The 19,375-nt window shown below is 43.9% G+C and overlaps 1 protein-coding gene across 2 annotated transcripts in view; it reads left to right on the forward strand.

The window, feature by feature from the left end:
- Positions 1-19,375, forward strand: part of Spats1 (spermatogenesis associated serine rich 1) — a 33,194-nt gene that overhangs the window by 4,748 nt on the left and 9,071 nt on the right. The window contains exons 2-7 of one of the 2 annotated variants that reach the window (XM_050119326.1): positions 1,753-1,900; positions 5,053-5,198; positions 7,989-8,150; positions 11,859-11,979; positions 12,659-12,721; positions 17,728-17,843. In XM_050119326.1, coding sequence (XP_049975283.1) covers positions 1,753-1,900; positions 5,053-5,198; positions 7,989-8,150; positions 11,859-11,979; positions 12,659-12,721; positions 17,728-17,843 — 756 coding nt within the window. The remainder of the gene's footprint in view (positions 1-1,752; positions 1,901-5,052; positions 5,199-7,988; positions 8,151-11,858; positions 11,980-12,658; positions 12,722-17,727; positions 17,844-19,375) is intronic. The other variant, XM_050119327.1, reaches the window with a different exon arrangement.

The following is a 19,375-nucleotide window of genomic DNA, read 5'->3' on the forward strand; positions in this document are numbered from 1 at the left end:
GTGTAGCCTTGGCTGTCCCAGAACTCACTCTGGTGTCAAAATCACCCCACCTCTGACTCCTGAGTGCTGGGATTAAAGGCATGCACCACCACGCCTGTATAAATTTCTTATCACAAATGATTTCATTGTGTTTATTGAGCTTCTGTGTTCTATGAAGTTATGCACAAAGAAATACGGTGTCTATTCATCTGGCCTTTAAAATAAGTAATTGGAGGAGTGGAGAGGAGAGGAGGCTCAGCCAGTAAGAGAACTTGCTGCTCTTGCCGAAGAGTTCAGTTCCCAGCATCCACATCAGATGGCTCACAGCAATCTGTAACTCCAGTTCCATGGGATCTGACGCCCTCTTTTGGCCTCAAGGAGCACATGCACACATGTGGTACACACAGACATGTAGCCATGCAGCCATACACACTTAGACATAATTAACAACAACAATAATAAATCTTAAGAAAATAATTTAACAGGGCACATGATAATGTAAGATGATAAAGAACAGACTGACTTTCATAAGCTATAAATCAAACAGCAAACTAAAAAGAATGATTCATCTCTTCATATGATAGCCACAGACTTAAAGGACTCTTTTGTTATTACCAGTGGCTGGGAGAGTTAGAATCATTTTCTTCTTTTCCCCTTTTCTCCTTCTTGAATTCTTTATGAAGCTAAGGGTAACCTTGAACTTCTGATTTTCCTGCCCCTACCTCCCAAGTGCTGGTATCACAGGCATGGGCCACCATGCCTGCTTTCTTCAGTGCTAGAAATGGAACCCAGGGCTTCCTGTACACCACGCAAGCATGCTACCAAATGAGCTACATATAATTCTTTGCATTCATTTATTCAAGTGCTGCTTGGGATCTGAGTCATGCCAGATGCTATTTTAGATACCATTGGTGGCAAAGTTGTGTTTGTGAATGAGTGGCTCAATAATGGGAGGTATGGAAGTTTCTGAAGGCGCTTCTTGAGGCCATGGTGGCCAGCTGCGCTCATTCATCCTGTCACGAGATGGAGAATTCTCTGGAGAATTGTGCCATACTGTATGGTGTCCGTACAGTGAATAGCGACACCTAGCTGCTTCAGATCTCTCTCCACGCAGTCTGGACCAGGTGAGCCTTGGGGAGGCATAAGCAGTCCAGATTAGTGGCTGCGGTTCAGACTCTGGCACCACAATATTGTCAACAAACTTGGGCCTGGATGCTTAGTTTTTCCCTGAATGTAGGCAAGGGTATAGCCTTCTGAATCTGTTTCCTCATTGTGTGTGCATGTGTGCGTGCATGTGTGCGTGCATGTGTGCGTATGAGTGTGTGTGTGTGAGCACACACATGCATGCACTTAAGAGCACTTACAAGAGCTAGATGGGATAATGTGGGGGGGGGTTAAAGTGACCCTCAGGACACAGTAAATACTAAATACTAGCTGCTTTCAAATTCTACTTATTGGGTGTGAGTACAGGTATTCTTTGTCATGGTGCCCATGTGGAGGTTAGAGGACAACCCTCAGAATGAAAGGAAATAAAGAACCAGCATGCTAAGAGATACTGTCAAGAGTATGATTACATGGGCTGGAGAGGTGGCTCTCTTGCCACCTGTGAGATCTGGGGATTGAACCCAGGTTGGCAGGCTTGGCAGCAAGCCCCTTTCCCCACCGAGCCATCTCACCAGACCCCTTCCCCAATTTTAAAAATATAATGTAGGAAATAAAATAGGCTGTCAGATATTTCAGCAATATACTTAAACGGTGACATCTGTGTTGCAGGTGCCAAGCACAGTGACGGTCTAGAGTCCAGGGGTTCCTTGGCCAGCAGGACAGCCTCTTATGGAAGGACCAGTCTTTCATCTTCTGATGAAGTAGGTTGGAGAGTCACTGAGCCTCCAGGACCCCCTGGAGGGTTGATTCACTCTGAGTAAGTGTGTGTGTGTGTGTGTGTGTGTGTGTGTGTCCTGCTAGACAACAACTTTAGAGCTAGGCTACCTAGGTTCAAATTCCAACTCCTCCAATGATGATCTGTGTGAGTTCGACCAAATTGTATTTTTTTTGTTTTTAACATTTATTTACCCCCCATGTGTGTGGATGCATGCCACTATGAACAGGTGGAGATCAAAAGATAACTTGAGAGAGTTATACACTCGCACACGCGCACAGACACACACTATCAAAAGAATGAAAGAAAATAAAGAACGAGCATCCTAAGAGATACTGTCAAGAATATGATTACCTGGGCTGGAGAGATGGCTCAGTGGTTAGGAACACCGCCTGCTCTTCCAAAGTTGTCCTCTGATGTCCATACATGTGCTTTGGCACACACTCCCTTATTCACACACTACACACACACACACACACACACACACACACAAACACACCTACTCACACTAATAATGATGATGGTGATGATGACGATGATGTGGTTGGAGAGAGGGTTCAGTGGTTAAAAGCACTGACTACCCTTCCAGAGGACCTGGGTTCAATTCCCAGCACCCACATGGTGGCTCACAACCATCTCTATTGGGATCTGATGGTTTCTTCTGACATAAAGGCACATAGAGCACTCATATACAGAAAATAAATAAATAAATCTTAAACAAGACAACAAACTTATTAAGGCTGAGAATGTAGCTCAGCATAGAACACTTACTTGTCAGACTGCCAAGGCCCTGGGTCCGACCGGGGTCCTTCATTTTAAAAATGATAAAAGAAAAAAAAAAATCAGAGTGACAAAGAAGCATGCGTGCCTCTTATAGAGACCAGAGACCTCCAGGGGTCCACCTCCCGTGCCTCCTTCAGGTAACATGGGAAGACAGGTAAAAGTAAGAGGACATAAGTGGACATGAAGAGAATGGAGCCAGAAGTCTCTCACTGGCTAAGACCCAAGAGTTCCAGCACAGAGGGCTGGAGAGATGGCTCACCTGGCTTTGGTTCCCAGAACCCATAAGGTGACTCACTATCACCAGGAACTCTAGTCCCAAGGAGTCTGACACCTTTTTCTGGCCACCATGGGCACTGTGGATACATGGTACCCTTACATTGCAAGTAAAACACTCATACACAAAAAAATAAATTTTTAAAATACATCTAACGCAAAGGCATTCTGTCCCTTTTTAAGTGCACCATGAAGCGGCACTAATTACATTCACAGTGTCGTACAACCACCGCCACTATCTGTTTTATTAATAATTTATTTTTATTTTATATACATTGGTGTTTTTGCCTGTTTGCATGTCTGTGTCAGGGTGTCAGATCTCCTGGAACAGGGGGTACAAACACTTGTGAGCTGCCTGTTGGTTGCTGGGAATTGAACCCAGATCCTCTGGAAGAGTTGCCAGTGCTCTCAACTGCTGAGTCATCTCTCCAGCCCTTCCTGTTTTCAATCAAACACCAACTGTGTATCCACTGAGCAGAATTCTTTCCTGTTCAGCTCCTAGGAACTTTGTTTTGTTTTTGTTTTTCTTTTTTGAGACAGGGTTTCTCTATGTTGCTTTTAACCTGTCCTGGAACTCACTTTGTAGACCAGGCTGGCCTCAAACTCACAGAGATCCACCTGCCTCTGTCTCCCGAGTGCTGGGATTAAAGGCGTGCAACCACCACCAGGCTAAGCTCCTAGAAACTTTTCAGCCACTCTCTGCCCTTGTATTAGTGGACTCATATTGATTTGTCCTTTGTCTGGCTAGTTTTTCCTTCAAATAATTATTTCAAGGCTCACCATGTGGTAGCATGCTGCAGAACTCCACTCTTTTGCAGGCTGAGTCATATTCCTTTGTGTAAGCCGAACTTCATTTGTTCACCAACTATTGACGGATGCCTAGAGCTATCATATTCTGCAGTGCACACCCGTAGACAACGTGTCTGCCTGAGTTTCTGTTTTCTGTTCTTGTGGGAATACACATAGGAGTATAACTGCTGGATCATGTAGCAATTCCATGTTGTACTGTATGAGGAGTTAGTACCTTGACTGTTTTTTCTTAAAATTGGTTTAAATATCTATGCATGTATATGCACCATATGCATGCCTGGTGCCTGTGGAGGCCAGAAGAGGGCATCACATTCCTTAGAACTGGAGTTACAGGCGGTTGTGAGCTACTATGTGGGTGCTAGGAATTAAATCCAGGTTCTCTATAAAAACAACAAGTGCTCCTAACGAAATAGTGATCTCTTCAGCCTGTTTTATAAAAACTACAATTAATTAGTTTAGTGTGTGGCTGGAGGCTAGAGGACAACCAACTATCTCTCCTTCTGCCTCATGGGTTGCCAGGGGTCAAGCTTAGTTCCTCAGGCTCAGCATCTATCTATCTATCTATCTATCTATCTATCTATCTATCTATCTATCTATCTATCATCTATCTACCTATTATCTATCTACCTCTATCTATCATCTATCTATCTATCTATCTATCTATCTATCTATCATCCATCTACCTATTATCTATCTACCTCTATCTATCTATCTGTCTGTCTATCTATTATCTATCTATCTATCAATCATCTATCTACCTATTATCTATCTACCTCTATCTATCTATCTATCTATCTATCTATCTATCTATCTATCTACCATCTATCTGTTTTTTCAAGACAGGGGTTCTCTGTTTATCCCTAGCTGTTCTGGAGCTCACTCTGTAGACCAGGCTGGTCTTTAACTCAGAGATCCACCTGCTTCTGCCGCCGGTGCGGGGATTAAAGGCGTGCACCACCACTGCCTGGCTAACCTTTTTTTTTTTCTCAAAACATGGTTTCTCTTTGTGTAGCTTTGACTGTTCTGGAACTCACTCTGTAGACCAGGTTGGCTTTGAACTCACAGAGATCCGCCTGCCTCTGGGATTGAAGGCATGCACCACTACTTCCCAACTAACTTGATTGTTTTAAAGCATGGGTCTTTTGAGTAAGTTTTAGTACCTTCAAGTTGTGAGTCAGTAAACTATACCCTTTATAGAAAGTTTATAGGGACTTTATAGAAAGCGAGGCTAGTTCTGTTGCTGAGAACGCGTGGACCGCTAGTTCACGATCAGTGTGATTGCCAGTTTGAGCACGGAGGTGAATCTAAGCCTGCCACTTGCCTTCCAGCACAGCGGTGGAGATGGGTCAGAAGTCTTCCTCTTCCTCCTCCTCCTCTTCCTCCGCACAGTCTAGTCACTCCTCTCAAGTTTCACTGCCTGGGTTACAGAAGGAAAAATACCCTGAGGAACTCAGCCTGCTTAAGTCACAGACAAGTGAGTAGACCCTGGGTTTTCCTCCAGAGGCCTCTGCTCCTGGGGCCTTTTCAGAAATCTGTCCTATTATGGGCCAAGTCCCGGAAGACCTCCCCTGCCCAGTGTCAGACATTTGGCACGCTTCCTCTTGGGTCCTCATGTGATGGCTTTGTGGGAGATATGTATGGCCATATGGTTTTCATAAATGAAAGGCCCAGTGTAAGTGCCATAAAAGATATCAAACAACATAGAAGTGTATAGACATAAACCCTCTTCCTCAATATTCTCCAACAATATTCTTCCCCACAGCTGTGAAGAGCTGAATTTTGAAATATGTACACCTGAATATGTATGTCCATACATACATAGAAAAGCAGTCATATGTTATATGACGCAGCTTTGGCCAACAGTGGCCTGCATGTATGACAGTGGTTCAACCGAAACATTACGTGGTGAAAGCCTCCCACTGACTGTGATGTCATAACTTTGCTAATGTCGTAACACACACGTGGCTGTGTCTGTGGCGACGCTGGTGCCCAGCATAGCACACGCATCATATCTGATAATGATAAGTCACTATCCCACTGCTCTAGATATTAGTGTACTACACTATACCATAACTACAAAGCGTACTCTCTACTTATTACAAGAAGTGAAGGGGGCTGGGCAAGGCAGTTTAGCAGGCAAAGGCCCTTGTGCCTAAGTCTGAGTTTTGACCCCCAGGATGCACATGGTGGAAGGAAAGAACTGACTCCATGAAGTCGCTTGTCCTCTGGGCCCGCGCCACGGTGATGCAACCCACGTGTATGCGTGCAAGTGCGCACGAAATACGCAGTTAACCATACAACAGCATGCTTGGCTATACTGCGGCCTCACACATTGTATTTAGGACATCTCTTGATAGCGTCAAGAAACCACATGGAGTGAACAGCTGCACCAATTACTTTTCACACATGTGAAGAAGCAACTTCACAAAGAAGAGTTCATTTTTACTTAACAGTCCACGTGGCAGGAGTGGGAGGCAGCTGCTCACACTGTGTCCAGTCAGGAAGGAGAGGGTGGTGGTGGCAATGGCTGGCGCTCAGCTTGTTGCTCTTTTCACTCAGCCCAGGAGTCAGTCCACACCCCAGCCTTCCTACCTCAGCTAACTCAATCCCGAAACTCCCACAGACGTGCTCAGAGATGTGTCTCCTAGGTGACTCCGGATTCCATCAAGCTGACACTGACCTCTTTGTGTAGGTCTGTGCAAGCACACTGTGGTGTTCAGAGAAGAACAAAGTCATCAGGTGACAGACATAGAATAACTGAGTTGTAGTACACAATGTATTTTCCCTCAATGGCTGCATAGATCACAGACCTCTTCCTGCAGCAATGCTTTAGGTCATGTGACTGTTTTAGTTCTTTTCCTAAAAGAGTTATTGTTTTATGTATGTGAGTGTTTGTTTGCATGGATGTGTGAGCACCGCACCTGGTCTCTGTCTGGTACCCATGGAAGCCAGAAGAGGGCATCAGATTCCCTGGAACTGGGGTTACAGATGGTTGTAGGCCATCATGTGGGTGCCAAGAACTGAACCTGGGTCCTCTGGAAGAGCAGTTAGTGCTATTAACCACTGAGCCATCTCTCCAGTCCCAGGATTAGTTATGTTTCGTTGCTATAATAAAATACCATAACCAAAAACAACTAATGGAGAAATATTTATCCTAGCTTACAGTTCCAGGGGGACAGACTCCAGAATGGTGAGGAAAGAGCATGATGGGAGAGGCAAGGAGCCAGAGGCAGGGAGGCCACATTTCACCCAGACATAGGAAGCAGTGGGGTGGAGACAGGAAGCAGGACAAAGTCATAACCCCCAGTAATGCACTTCCTTCATTGGGGTGGGGTGGGCTGGAGGGATGGGGGTGCTGAGAAGATGGCAAAGTACTTGCCACACAAACATGAGGCCCTGAGTTTAGATCCCAGCACCCATGTAAACAAGCTGAGCGTGAGAGCCTGTGCCTGTAATCCCAGCAGGAAGGCCAGGGTAAGAAGGTTCCAGTTAGTCAAATGGGTAGTAAGTTCCATCTAGAGAGAGACCCTGTTTCAAAAAATAAGATGGAAAAAGCTGCGGAGATGGCTTGGCTGTTAAGAATGCTGCCTGCTCTTCCAGAGGACCTAGGTTCAATCCCCAGGACCCACATGGTGGCCAACATCTCTAACTCCAGTTCCAGGAGAATCAATGCCCTTCTCTGACTTCCATGGGCACCAGGCATGCACGTGGTACACAGACATACAAACAGGCAAAACACCCATACAAATAAAAGCAAAAATAAATATAAAAAAGATTTAAAAAAAGCAATTGAGGATGACCTCTTGTACACACCTACACCCACACATGTCTACCTACATGAACATACATGTGCACACACAGACACACATACAGACCCCACAAAAGAGTTCAAGTCAGCCTGGACTACATAGTGATATTGTCTCTAACAGCCAAAAGAGTGTGAGGACCAGAGAGATGGCTCAGTGGTTAACAGCACTGGCTGCTCTTCAGAGGACCTGGATTTGGTTCCTGACTCTCACATGGTGGCTGACAACTGCATGTAACACCAGTTCCAGGAAGATCCCAGGCCCTCTGGCCTCTGTGCACACTGCATGCCTGTGGCGAACATACATATTTGCATACAAACACGCTTACACATGTTTTTGAGAGTGCATGTGTGAGAAGGCTGTAGGACAAACAGAACCCGGGAGTTTTTACATCTTGTCATCTCATTGTCTTGTGGGCAGGGAGCAGGGCTAACGGGAACATTTCTGATGTCTTGCAGAAGATGGGCAGCGTCCTGAGTGGACATTTTATCCGAGGTTTAGCAGCAATCTCCACACCTACCACATTGGAAAGCAGTGCTTCTTCAGTGGGGTCTTCCGGGGCAACAGGAAGTCTGAGGCCGAGAGGACCCTGGACAAGAGCCTCGGGAAGAAGAAGTATGGTAATGTGTCTCGTTCCATCAAAGATGAAACACATGAACTGCAGCCCTTAGTTGTGGCTCCATGGGCTCTGCTTTCTCTGCCTGGGGACAGCTCTGCAGGGTCACCCTGTTGCCCACAGAGTAGTCAGGAAGACAGGAAGGCAAGGGAGTCCAGTGCACAGGCAACAACTTTTGATGAAGGGCTTGGAATGAACGCTGATCCACACTTACGTCTTTCTCCAGCTCTCAGAAAATGTTAATGTGACATTTAAGTCACCAAGTGAGTCATTTCACATCATTAGAGTAGAAGCCTCATTGAAGTCCGAAGAAAATCAGGGACGTTTCAGTTAGATGCCACCTGTCATGTACATTTAAAGTAAGCCTTGGCATGAAGTATACAGTGTTATTTTTGATTTAATTAAAGGCAACTAAGGTGAAATGGTGCACACATACCATACCTAAATCCATGTGTCATCTTGGTTTGTAACCTGGCGAGTTCTCGGCCCCAACTTACTCAGAATAGACTTCTCAAGAGATCCTAAGAGGTTGCTGAGCACCAGAGGGCCATTCATGGCACTTTCTTATTGAAATACCCATGGAGGAGGAGGCAGCCAATGCCTCACTGATAAAGAAGGTTTTTGTAGAAGCTGTGCAGAGAGAAGTAACTAGTAACTTCTCTTGTAAAACTCATATAAAGGATAAATGGACTTTCAAATTGAGGCTTGGATTTATCTGGATAAAGAGCCACCCCAGAGAAGCTGCAAGCATGGCCTCCGATGTGGGATCCTTATAGGAGTCCCATGCCTTGCCCAGATCCTAAACTCCCTATTCATCAAGAGGAGATGAAGGGCTGCAGAGACAGCTCAGTGGTTAAGAGCCCTGGCTGCTCTCGCAGAGGACCTGGTTCTATTTCCAGCACCATAAGGTGGCTCACAGCTGCCTGTAATTCCAGTTCTAGGGGGATTCGATGCCCTCTCTGGTCTCTGTGGCCACCAGACACACATGTAGTACACAGACATACCTGCTGGCAAAACATTCACACAAATGAAAATTAAAAAACATTCGGAGGAAGTGCAGGCTAGGGAGATGGGCTACTGCCCAAGCATAAGGACCTGAGTTCAGATCCTCTACACAAGAGCCAGGTGCAGTGGTTGTCCCCATAACCCCGGAACTGGGGACGCTGAAACAGGCTGATTCGTGGAGCTCACTGGCCAGCCTCTGTAGCCAAGTGAGTTCAGTGAGAGACTGAGTCAAAAAGTAAGGTAGAGAGCAGTTGAGGAAAGCATCTAGCATTGACCTTTGGTGTCCACATGTAAGATCACACATGCACATTGCACACCCATGTGCACATGTGCACACACACAAACATGTATGTACATATACTATATACCCCAATACATTCAGGAATGGAAGTGCATGACATTTAATCGAGACACAGAATGTACACAATTTCCTTCTCCTCGCTCAAATAGTTCACTCTCTTTGTTATCTAGCGTGGAGGCGAGAGTGTTACACACAAGGACCACCATAATAAAAGAACAGAACATAACCAAGTTAACAAGCTTAGCAAGTTCAATACCTACCAATAACCACTTTTCTGTTTTCAGTTTTAAAAATATAAATCATGGAGTGAAATGGTGCTCAGTTGGTAGCGTGCTTGCCTAGCATGGCGCAGCCTGGCTCCATCCCCTGCACACATGAGATGTGACAGAGCACAACTGTGATCCCAGCAGGTGGGAGATGGCCTCAGGGGGATCAGGCCTTAGAGGCTACCCTTAACTACATAGTGAGCTCAAGGGCAGCCTGGACTACATGAAACCCTGTCCCAATGAGTTCAGAGTTCTGCCCAGAACTTAAGCTCACACCGTGGCCTACATAGACTCAGGCCAGACAATACAGAAATGGGGGAGTGGGCACAAGCCCTACCCTTAGCCAAGAAGCTGCAGGGAGAGAGGAAATCAGTTTTCTTCAATGGAGTGACAGCGGGTATGTCAAACACACTCCAGGGCCAGCCCCAGGCTTAGGAGTTGGAAGCATAAATTAGATCCCATTGTGTGTGTGTGTGTGTGTTTAAAGAGAAAGTTAGTACATGAAGTTGGGATCACAGTCATCTGTAACCATAGTCCCAGAGCATCTGACACTCTCTTATGGCCTCTGAAGACATTGCACACACATGGTACACAGACAGACATGTAGACAAAACACTCATATACACAAAAGAATAAAATAATAAAAAATTAAAAGGTACACACCTTGCATGTCCAACCAATGGACCAATCAAACAAACAAACAAACAAAAAAACCCACCAAGGAAATATGTATAGGTTTTTTTTTTTTTTTTTTGGATAGGATTTCTCTGTGTGGTCCCGGCTGTCCTAGAACTCACTCTGTAGACTAGGATGGCCTTGAACTCAGAGATCAGCTTGCCTCTGCCTCTTGAGTGCTCAGATTAAAGGCATGTGCTACCAGTCCCTGGCTTGTGTATAGTGTTTTATAATCTATAATGATAGAACACTTTTCTTTTCTTTTTTTTTTTTTTTTTNATGGTCACGTTGAGAGGTGATGGATAATACATTCTCATGTGTTTTCCTCCTACAACCAATGTTGATACAGTACTCTCTTTCTCACTCAAAACTTATAGAACACTTTTCTTTTCTTTTTTTTTTTTAAGACAGGGTTTCTCTGTGTAGCCCTGGCTGTTCTAGAACTCATTTTGTAGACCAGGCTGGCATTAAACTCACAGAGATTTGCCTTCCTCTGCCTCTGAGCTGGACTTAAAGGCATGTGCCAGATTTCTTTTCATTTTTTTGTGTGCTGGGAATTGAACCTAGGGCCTTATATATGTTAGCCAAGTGAACTATATTCCCAGTCCTCCATGTTTGTGTTTATAAAGTTTTATTTATTATGAAAATTTCACACATGCACAAAGTGTATCTTGATCATACCCTCACCTCACTCCCCACCTCCCATCCTCTTGGATGCCCCCCCATCACATCTTCTTCCTAACCTTATTTTTTATTTATTTTTTAAAAATTTAGGTTGGATGATGGTGGCACATGCCCTTAATCCCAGCACTTGGGAGGCAGAAGCAGGTGGATCTCTGTGAGTTTGAGGCCAGCCTGATCTATGAGTGAGTTCAGGACAGCCAGGACTACACAGAGAAACTCTGTCTTGAAAGCCAACAAAGTTTTTTTCTAGTTTTTTTTTTTTTTAACCTTCAACTGGGGCTGAAGTTGAAGGTTATGTGAGGTCATCCACGGATGTGGAGAATCTTCTGGGTCCATACTCTTCAATAAAGATGACACTCCCTCCCCGTGCAGCTATAGACTGCTAATAGATTCTCAGCTCTATGGCCTTAGAAGCTGCCTCCAATCTATGTGAAATTTAATTGGCTTGACCTTGTGCAAATCTTGCACAGATGTTGTGTGCGCATGTGTGCAACAGCCCTGCCACATACAGGGGAGGGTATTTCACAACACTCCCCTACCCTCTGGCTCTTACCTTCTCTCTACTCTCTCTTCCTCAACCCACCAGGGTTTAAAATAATCATATCTGACAGCACAGTGTAGGGAAAATGTCACCGTGGACTTGAGGCAGGGCAGCAGAACTTCACCCCACACTAAGCACAAAGAGGCTTGATCTTCACTGTCACGTGACTGCATTGCTGCTCACAGTGAGCGGGGCATTGGTTTCAGCCTTCTGTGTCATGTTTCCAAATGCTTCCCACAGATATTGATCCCAGAAATGGAATCCCAAAGTTAACACCAGGGGATAATCCATACATGTTCCCAGAGCAGAGTAAGGAGTTCTTCAAAGCAGGAGCAACTCTGCCACCAGTCAACTTTTCACTGTGAGTACATGCTCATTCCAGGGGAATTTCATTAACTGTAAGGGAATCGAGTCTCTTCGGCTGTATGTAAATACTTATACACACGCATATATACACATATGCATATATACAAACATGTTATATATAATGCATCACTGGGAGGAAACAATTTGGGGGAAGGAAGAGGAACAGTGGGGAGGGTGTATGAGAGGGCGATGGAGGGTTGACTATGAGCCAGCTCCAATGATACACAGGTAGAGAAGTCATGGATCCCACTATATTGTACTTTTAAAAGCTGATAGACAAAGAAGGGGTTGTTTGTTGGTCTGATTTCTATTACCGCATACTTGAAGGCTTCAGCGCTTCCAGACCCAGTCTGATTGCTAGTGACTAGTATACGGGTTGATATTAAATGTGGAGGCGAACTTAGAAAAATATGATCCAAGAGGAGAGTCATTCAACTAGGAGGAAAACAGCTGTCGTGTTATATTGAAAATGGTTAGAAAACCAGTCACGTGAGAGTCAGTGGTCTTGATGAAACACAACAAAAACTTTAACGCGATTCCCTGTGCAGTTCTGAAGCCCACATTTGAGGGCTGACACCACAAGGTGGGGGTGGTTTTGGAAAGGATGATATGTAGCTGTCCATGCTTTAAGAGGTCATTGCAATCTCATGGTTGTTTTTACTGTTCCCCCCCAGGGTTCCTTATGAGAAAAAATTGGATACATTTATTCCACTGGAGCCTCTTCCTCAAATCCCCAAGTGAGTTTTCTCACTAAGTTCTCTATGGTCCGATCTCTGAGAAAATGACACCCTTTTCCCCCACGGAGGAGCCTGCAGGCTGTCAAACCATGGGGACCGTTTAAGTGTCCCAGCAGCAGGGTGGGTGCAGTTGGAGAGACACACAGCAGTCAAGGGTCTGTGGCCTCTGGCAATGGAGGGGGACAAATTCTACATATGACACCAGCTGATAGACGCCCAGGTGTGCTTGGGTATGCACAGGAGGGGCATTTACACGGAGCAAAAAGACTAATAACACCGTGTTCTCAAGAGCCGTATCACATTAGAGTGTTCTGGAAAAGACAAGCGCATGTTTGATGCCTGCAGCTGGGGAACTGGTTGGAGCTTCAAAACCAAAGAGAAAGCCAACAGAACACCGTGTATTGGAGCAGGACTATTCCTGTTTTTATACTAAAATAAAAAAAAAAAGATGTGTGCATGGAGGCGCACATGCTGTGTGTTAGGAGTTGGTTCTCCCCTACTCTGGGCATCTCGAGGACTAAGCTCAGGTTTGCATACTTGGCAGCAGGAGTCGTTACTGAGCCATCTCAGTGCTCCTAATTCCATGCTTATAGAATTAAATAGTTTTAAATAAAAAAAATTACGCATGTGGGTACTTTGCCTGCATGTATATCTGTATACCATGTGTATGACCAATACCCAGAGACACCAGAAGAGGGTTTTGGATTCCCTCGAACTGAATTTACAAATGGCTTCAAGCCACCATGTGGATGCTGGGAGTCAAACCAGGGTCTTTTGCAAGAGCAGCCAGTGCTTTTAACTGCTACGGAGCCATCTCTCCAGCTCCCTGATTCCACACTTTTGCTCTGGCCGTCTGAAGCGCATGCATTTATTTACCTCTCCTCTCTATTTTGTACTCCTGTAAGTACGGTGAGGTGGGTGCGTGTTCCCGAGTCTCACACACCGGGATGCAGTGGGAGTACCAAATCTCAGAGCTCAGGGGAATAAAAGCCTTTTATTTTACTTGGCACCTCTCATGCCTTCATTATACTTCTTATTCCCTGTAACATATAATTAGGCTTCTCATGTCTGTACTTTATTTTTTATAAACACTATTCTAGAATACTTAAAATACCACCAACCATCTAATCTTTGCATTTCACCCAACTGTTTGAGTTTTTGTAAATATATTTGTATGTATGAATCATAAAATACCAAGCAGGATAGTTTTTCTAACATATTATATTATATTAATTTTTTGGTTTTTCAAGACAAGGTTTCCCTACGTAGCTCTGACTGTCCCAGAACTTGCCCTGTAGACCAAGGTGGCCTCGAACCCACAGAGATCTGCTTGCCTCTGCTTCCCAAGTGCTGAGATTGTATTATTCAAAGAAAAAGCACTACAGACTAGGGCGCTCTTTTGTACTGGGGCCAATCTATGAATCAGGAGACTTGGGTTTTCTTCATGGCAATTTGACCTGGAAGTCATCTGCCCAACTGATTGTGTCAGGAGGCCAAAGGGCTCCAGTTTCAGGAGCTGGATCTACTATTCAGTGTTTCTTAGATTCAGCTCCCACTCCCTAAGAGCACAGTAGTTGAAAAATCTTATCTAGAGACTTTTTTTTTTCTTCTTTGACAGGGTCTCATGTAGATCAGGTTGACCTCAAACTCACGACACAGTCAAGGAAGACCTAGGCATCATCATGCCTGGTTTTATGTGGTGCTGGGAATTAAGGCACAGCTTCCTGCTTGCCTTAAAAGCACCCTTCCAACTGAGCTACACCTCCAGCTGGCACTAGTACTTTTTTTTTTTTTTTTTTTTGGTTTTCTAAGACAGGGTTTAGACACATCAGCTTTCCAAAGCTGGGGTGGTAAACATGCCAGCATGAGGTGGGCTCTCAGGGAACTGAGACAGGCAGAGCCAGCTGTCAGAGTCACATTCATCTTGTGGTCAGAGAACACTGTAGGTGTGCACTAAAGCAACCCAGAATGAGAAAACCTTTAAACAGATACAGTAAAAAATGGGTACAGACAGTCATAGAAAAAATGCACAAAGTCGTTAAAAATAACAAAGTCGTTAAAGAGAGAGTAAAGCATTAAAAGAAATAAGCCACATAAATTTGGGAAATATACAGGGTGTCTGGGTCTTGTATGGTGCTTCGTTGACTTTGAATTTTTAAATGCTAATGTACAAAAAAAAATAGCTGCTGAGAGACACTGGATTATGGAAATTGTAATTAAACCTATATATTTTAAGAGTATCTTAACTTCACAATGGAAGTCAGAAAATATGTTGCATTGGGAGACATGATGTGGGAGTGTCATATATCAATCTGTTGATTTCATTGGTTAAGTAATAAACCAACTGCTTGGCCTCATAGCTTAGAACATAGATGGGAGGAGAAAACAGAATAGAATTCTGGGCGGAAGAGGAAGTGAGGTCAGACTCTGCTCTGCTCTGGGGCAGAGACGCCATGCTCAGCTCTCCAGGGTAGACGTGATAGCTCTGTGCTCTGAGGCAGACGCATGAAGCTGAGACCCACGATGGACGTAGGCTAGAATCTTCCCGGTAAGCGCACCTTGGGGTGCTTACACACATCATTAGAAATGGGCTAGTCCAGGTGCGAGAATTAGCCTGTAAGGGCTAGAGTTCATGGGCCAAGCAGTTCTTAAATGAACACAGTTTGTGTGTTGTTATTTAGGGCATGAGCTAGCCAAGCGGCCGGGGTGTTGAGGACGCAGCCCCGCCGCTCCTATTTCAACAGATGGCGCCCAGACGTGTGGACAACTGCCTTCTCTGCATCAGAACAACTTCAAAGCTGCTAGCTGAGATGGTTCAGCCTCACAGACTATCCAGCCAGAACTTCAGATAAACCTTGCACTTTTCCATTACAGCAAGACTAGACAAGCTAGCTCTCCCAGGACTTGACCATTATCCCATTTTTTAGGGTTCCCTAAAGATGCTGTTGCCCCCAGATAACAGGAAGCAGAACAGAGGATACAATACCCACATTCCCAAGAAGTGGGGTGGATAGTTTTAGTAGTTCAATGGATTATGGATGTTTATTGTTTAGGGGGATTGGTTACAAGTTGCTGTTGGTCATAGTCAGATGAAAAGCTGAATAAAGGAGATTAGATTAGGGATCTCTTTCTGAAAGGAAAAAGGGAGATATAGTACAGAAATGATGGGATAAAAGGGTGGATTGTTGAGTCTGCTTTTGAATAACCACTAATCTCAAATATATTACATTGGTGTGGATATTTTTTTTGTTTTTCAAGACAGGTTTCCCTGTAGCTTTGGAGCCTGTCCTGGAACTTGCTCTGTAGACCAGGCTAGCCTCAAACTCACAGAGATCCACCTGCCTCTGCCTCCCAAGTGCTGGGATTAAAGGCATGTGCTACCACTGCTCGGCATTATGGATTTTTGTATATTAATACAAATTTAAGGCTTTTTGTTATGCTGTATATATGTTTCTACTCTTGTTTAAGACATTGTGCCTATGCAGCTCATTTAAAAATATAAAGTAAATTTCTAGTCCTTGAAATTTATTATTACAAACTATTTAGAATAATTAGAGAAATACAGGTTAGTAGCTAGTCATCTAACAATCAAATTTGTGGCCACGTTAGGTATGTTTTCAGAGTCAAACAGATATATTTTAGATATGAAGATGGGTTTCAAACACTTAAGAGACCTATAGAATATGACATTAAAGATGTTTTAATAGCATAAGGTTTTTCATGACAGTGAGACACTATACTCTGGGCAGCACCAATTTACTTCAAAAAAGGATGACAGGCATCAAAGAACCTCCATATGGAGTTTGCCTTCAATGTAGCAAAACTAGTCATTTTGGTGAAAAACTGTCCTTTCCTTGACTGCTGACAATATGCTGTCCAAATTGGACGAGCAGGACACAAAAGAAGGTAACTGCCAAACTTTTCCAAGACAGAGTAGGACAGTCCTTCAAAATTCCTGCCTCATAAGAAAGTCTGTCAGATATTCTAGGCCTGTAGGCTCAATATGGATACCCCAACATTACAGAGGAACCTTGGGTGACAGTCTAGGCAGCCAGATGTCTGTCATTTATATAGTTTTAGAAATTGCTTACTTTGCACTTTCTATTTACTCAGGTAATATATCCTTCTTGGGTCTCTGATGGGGATTGAAGACTAGATGGTATACAGTTTTCTTTGTTGACAAATTCAGAAAAAACTTACATAAGAGATATAAAGTTTATAAGGTTGAACAACATAAAAGCTTAAGCTATTTATCTAAGAAGATGTTTTTAAGTCTAAAAAGGTATTTTTAGGATGGCAATACAAGTTATGATAGAAAATGGTTTAGGTATAAAACTTTGGACTCACTAAGATAGGATAGATAATAGAGTATTTTCTCTGAATTTGCCACATATATATGAGCTAGACATTGTGAATATAATTCTTACTTGATAATTGTTCTTATTGTATACAGTTTTACTGGGTTAGAGTTAAAACCTTTCCTTTTTATTTAGACAAAAGGGGGAAATATTGTGGGATAATTATGCACTGTGTGAAGATATATTGCTGTTGACTGGTTTAATAAAGAGCTGAATGGCCAGTAGCTAGGGAGGAGGTATAGGTGGGACTTCTGGGCAGAGAGAGAAAGTAGGAGGAGATAATCAAGGCATGAGGAGATGCCAATGAGACATGGAGGGAGTCAGACATACAGAATGAAAAGAAGGTAGAAAGCCACATGGTAAAACATAGGCTAATAAAAGCAGGTTAGTGTTAGGTTATAAGAGCTAAATGGGACAAGGCCAAGCTAAGACTGAGTTTTTATAATTAACAGCAAGTCTCCATGTCATTATTTGTGGGCTGACGGTCCAAAGGAAAGTCCTACTACACTTTACTCACTGAGCTATCTCCACAGCCCCGAGGTGGAGGACTCTTTCATTTTGTGGTGTGCAGTGTCTTACCCACTGGTGGTGTTTGTAAAGTTAACACGGCATCCATTCAAACTCAGCAGGATTGTGTTCTTCTTCCAGCTTGCCTTTCTGGGAGAAGGAGAAGGCTAACAACTTGAGGAATGAGATAAAAGAAGTCCAGGAGTTGGATAACTGGAAGGCACCGCCACCCTTCCTACACAGTGTTTTCTTCTCTGGTAGGTTCAAGAAATCTCAAAAAAATATAAAATCTGGAGTTCAGGAGAGCAGTCTTTTGGGGGCTTCATATGGAGCTCAGAGATGGCAGAGCCTCTCCTGGAGTGGGTGTGTCTTCAGCTCCAAGGGTCCTCTGGCAGAGGTCCTCACATGCATTCATGGAGCATGTGTTGGTTGAGAGCTGTTGATTTGTATGGGAACACACTCTTTAATGCTGTACCTCTATCCACAGGTGCTTTCATCCTTCCAAGACATCCCTGAGCAGAAATGAACCCCCAAGCATGCACTGACTGACCTCCAGCCAGCCTCTGCCATTGCTGGGTTTTTCCTACTCTTTGTTTTTGACATTGTCTCTGTCCTAAACCATTAATTTGACTCTAATGAGGAGTCATTATGATTTGCTTTGTTTAACTCTCAACTGTGAAAACTTGGAAAATGTACAGAGAAGTTGCACAAATCATAAAGTAGACATCATCATATCTTTCATCTAGGTTCCACCATTGACAGTTTATCCCAGATCTCGCTCTCTCTCATGTTTTTGGCCCACTTGAGAGCTAGTGATACACATCATAATCCTTTCCACCTCAGACCTCATACCTCAAGCATGTGTCTCTTAAGTGGTGGGTACTCTGTACCCAGTATATGCAAGTTTTATTTAGCACTGACAGCAATTACAGCTCACATTTATTCCAAAGAATGCCTGAAGGTCATTGCTAACAGGCAGACTCCTCAGACCGCTATGACAAAATACTAGGGACTGGGTAGTTTATAAACAAAAGGAATTCCTAATTATAGTTCTGGAGGCCCAGAAGTCCAAGTCTAAGATGCTGGAGGATTTGGTATCTGGTAAGGCACTGCCTTCTTGCAACTTAAGGGAAAAGGTTTATTTTGACTCACAGAGCCAGAGGGCTACAGTCAGCCATAGTGGAGAAGACACAGCAGCAGGCAGGGAAGGCAATGAGGTAAAAGCAGGAGGATGGCTGATCACACCGTATCCACAGTACAAATGTGAACAGGGTATAAAGCTAGGAGGCCTGCTCCCAGGGACCCACTTCCTTCCCTGACGCCCCCCTCCTAAAGGACTAATCCCCTCCTGAAAGACCCCTTGAGACCAGAACAGCATTACTTTTTACACGGACACTTGATCACCTTTCACCTTTTGTTATGCCAGACACTGTCAAAATCCTATCAAGTTTGCTTGCTTGCTTTCTTCCATTGACAGGGTTTCTCTGTGTAGCCCTGGCTGTCCTGGAATTCAGATATTTGCCTGCCTCTGGGTGATAGTGATGCAAACCTCTAATCAATTTTCCACGTCTTTGTGTTGGGGACTATATTAGTTTCATTTCTCATTGTTGTATCAGATAAGAAGCAACTTAAGGTTTATTCTGACTTACAGTTTGAAGTGATACAGTTTATCATGTCAGGGAAAGTATGACAACAATAATATGAAGCAGCTGGCCATACTGTATCTACAACTGTGAAAGGAGAGAGAGAGAGAGAGAGAGAGAGAGAGAGAGAGAGAGAGAGAGAGAGG

Source organism: Alexandromys fortis, unplaced genomic scaffold (assembly GCF_014885135.2).
Source record: "Alexandromys fortis isolate MF-2015 unplaced genomic scaffold, M_Fortis_MF-2015_v1.1 scaffold_145, whole genome shotgun sequence".
Taxonomy (NCBI): Eukaryota; Metazoa; Chordata; class Mammalia; order Rodentia; family Cricetidae; genus Alexandromys; species Alexandromys fortis.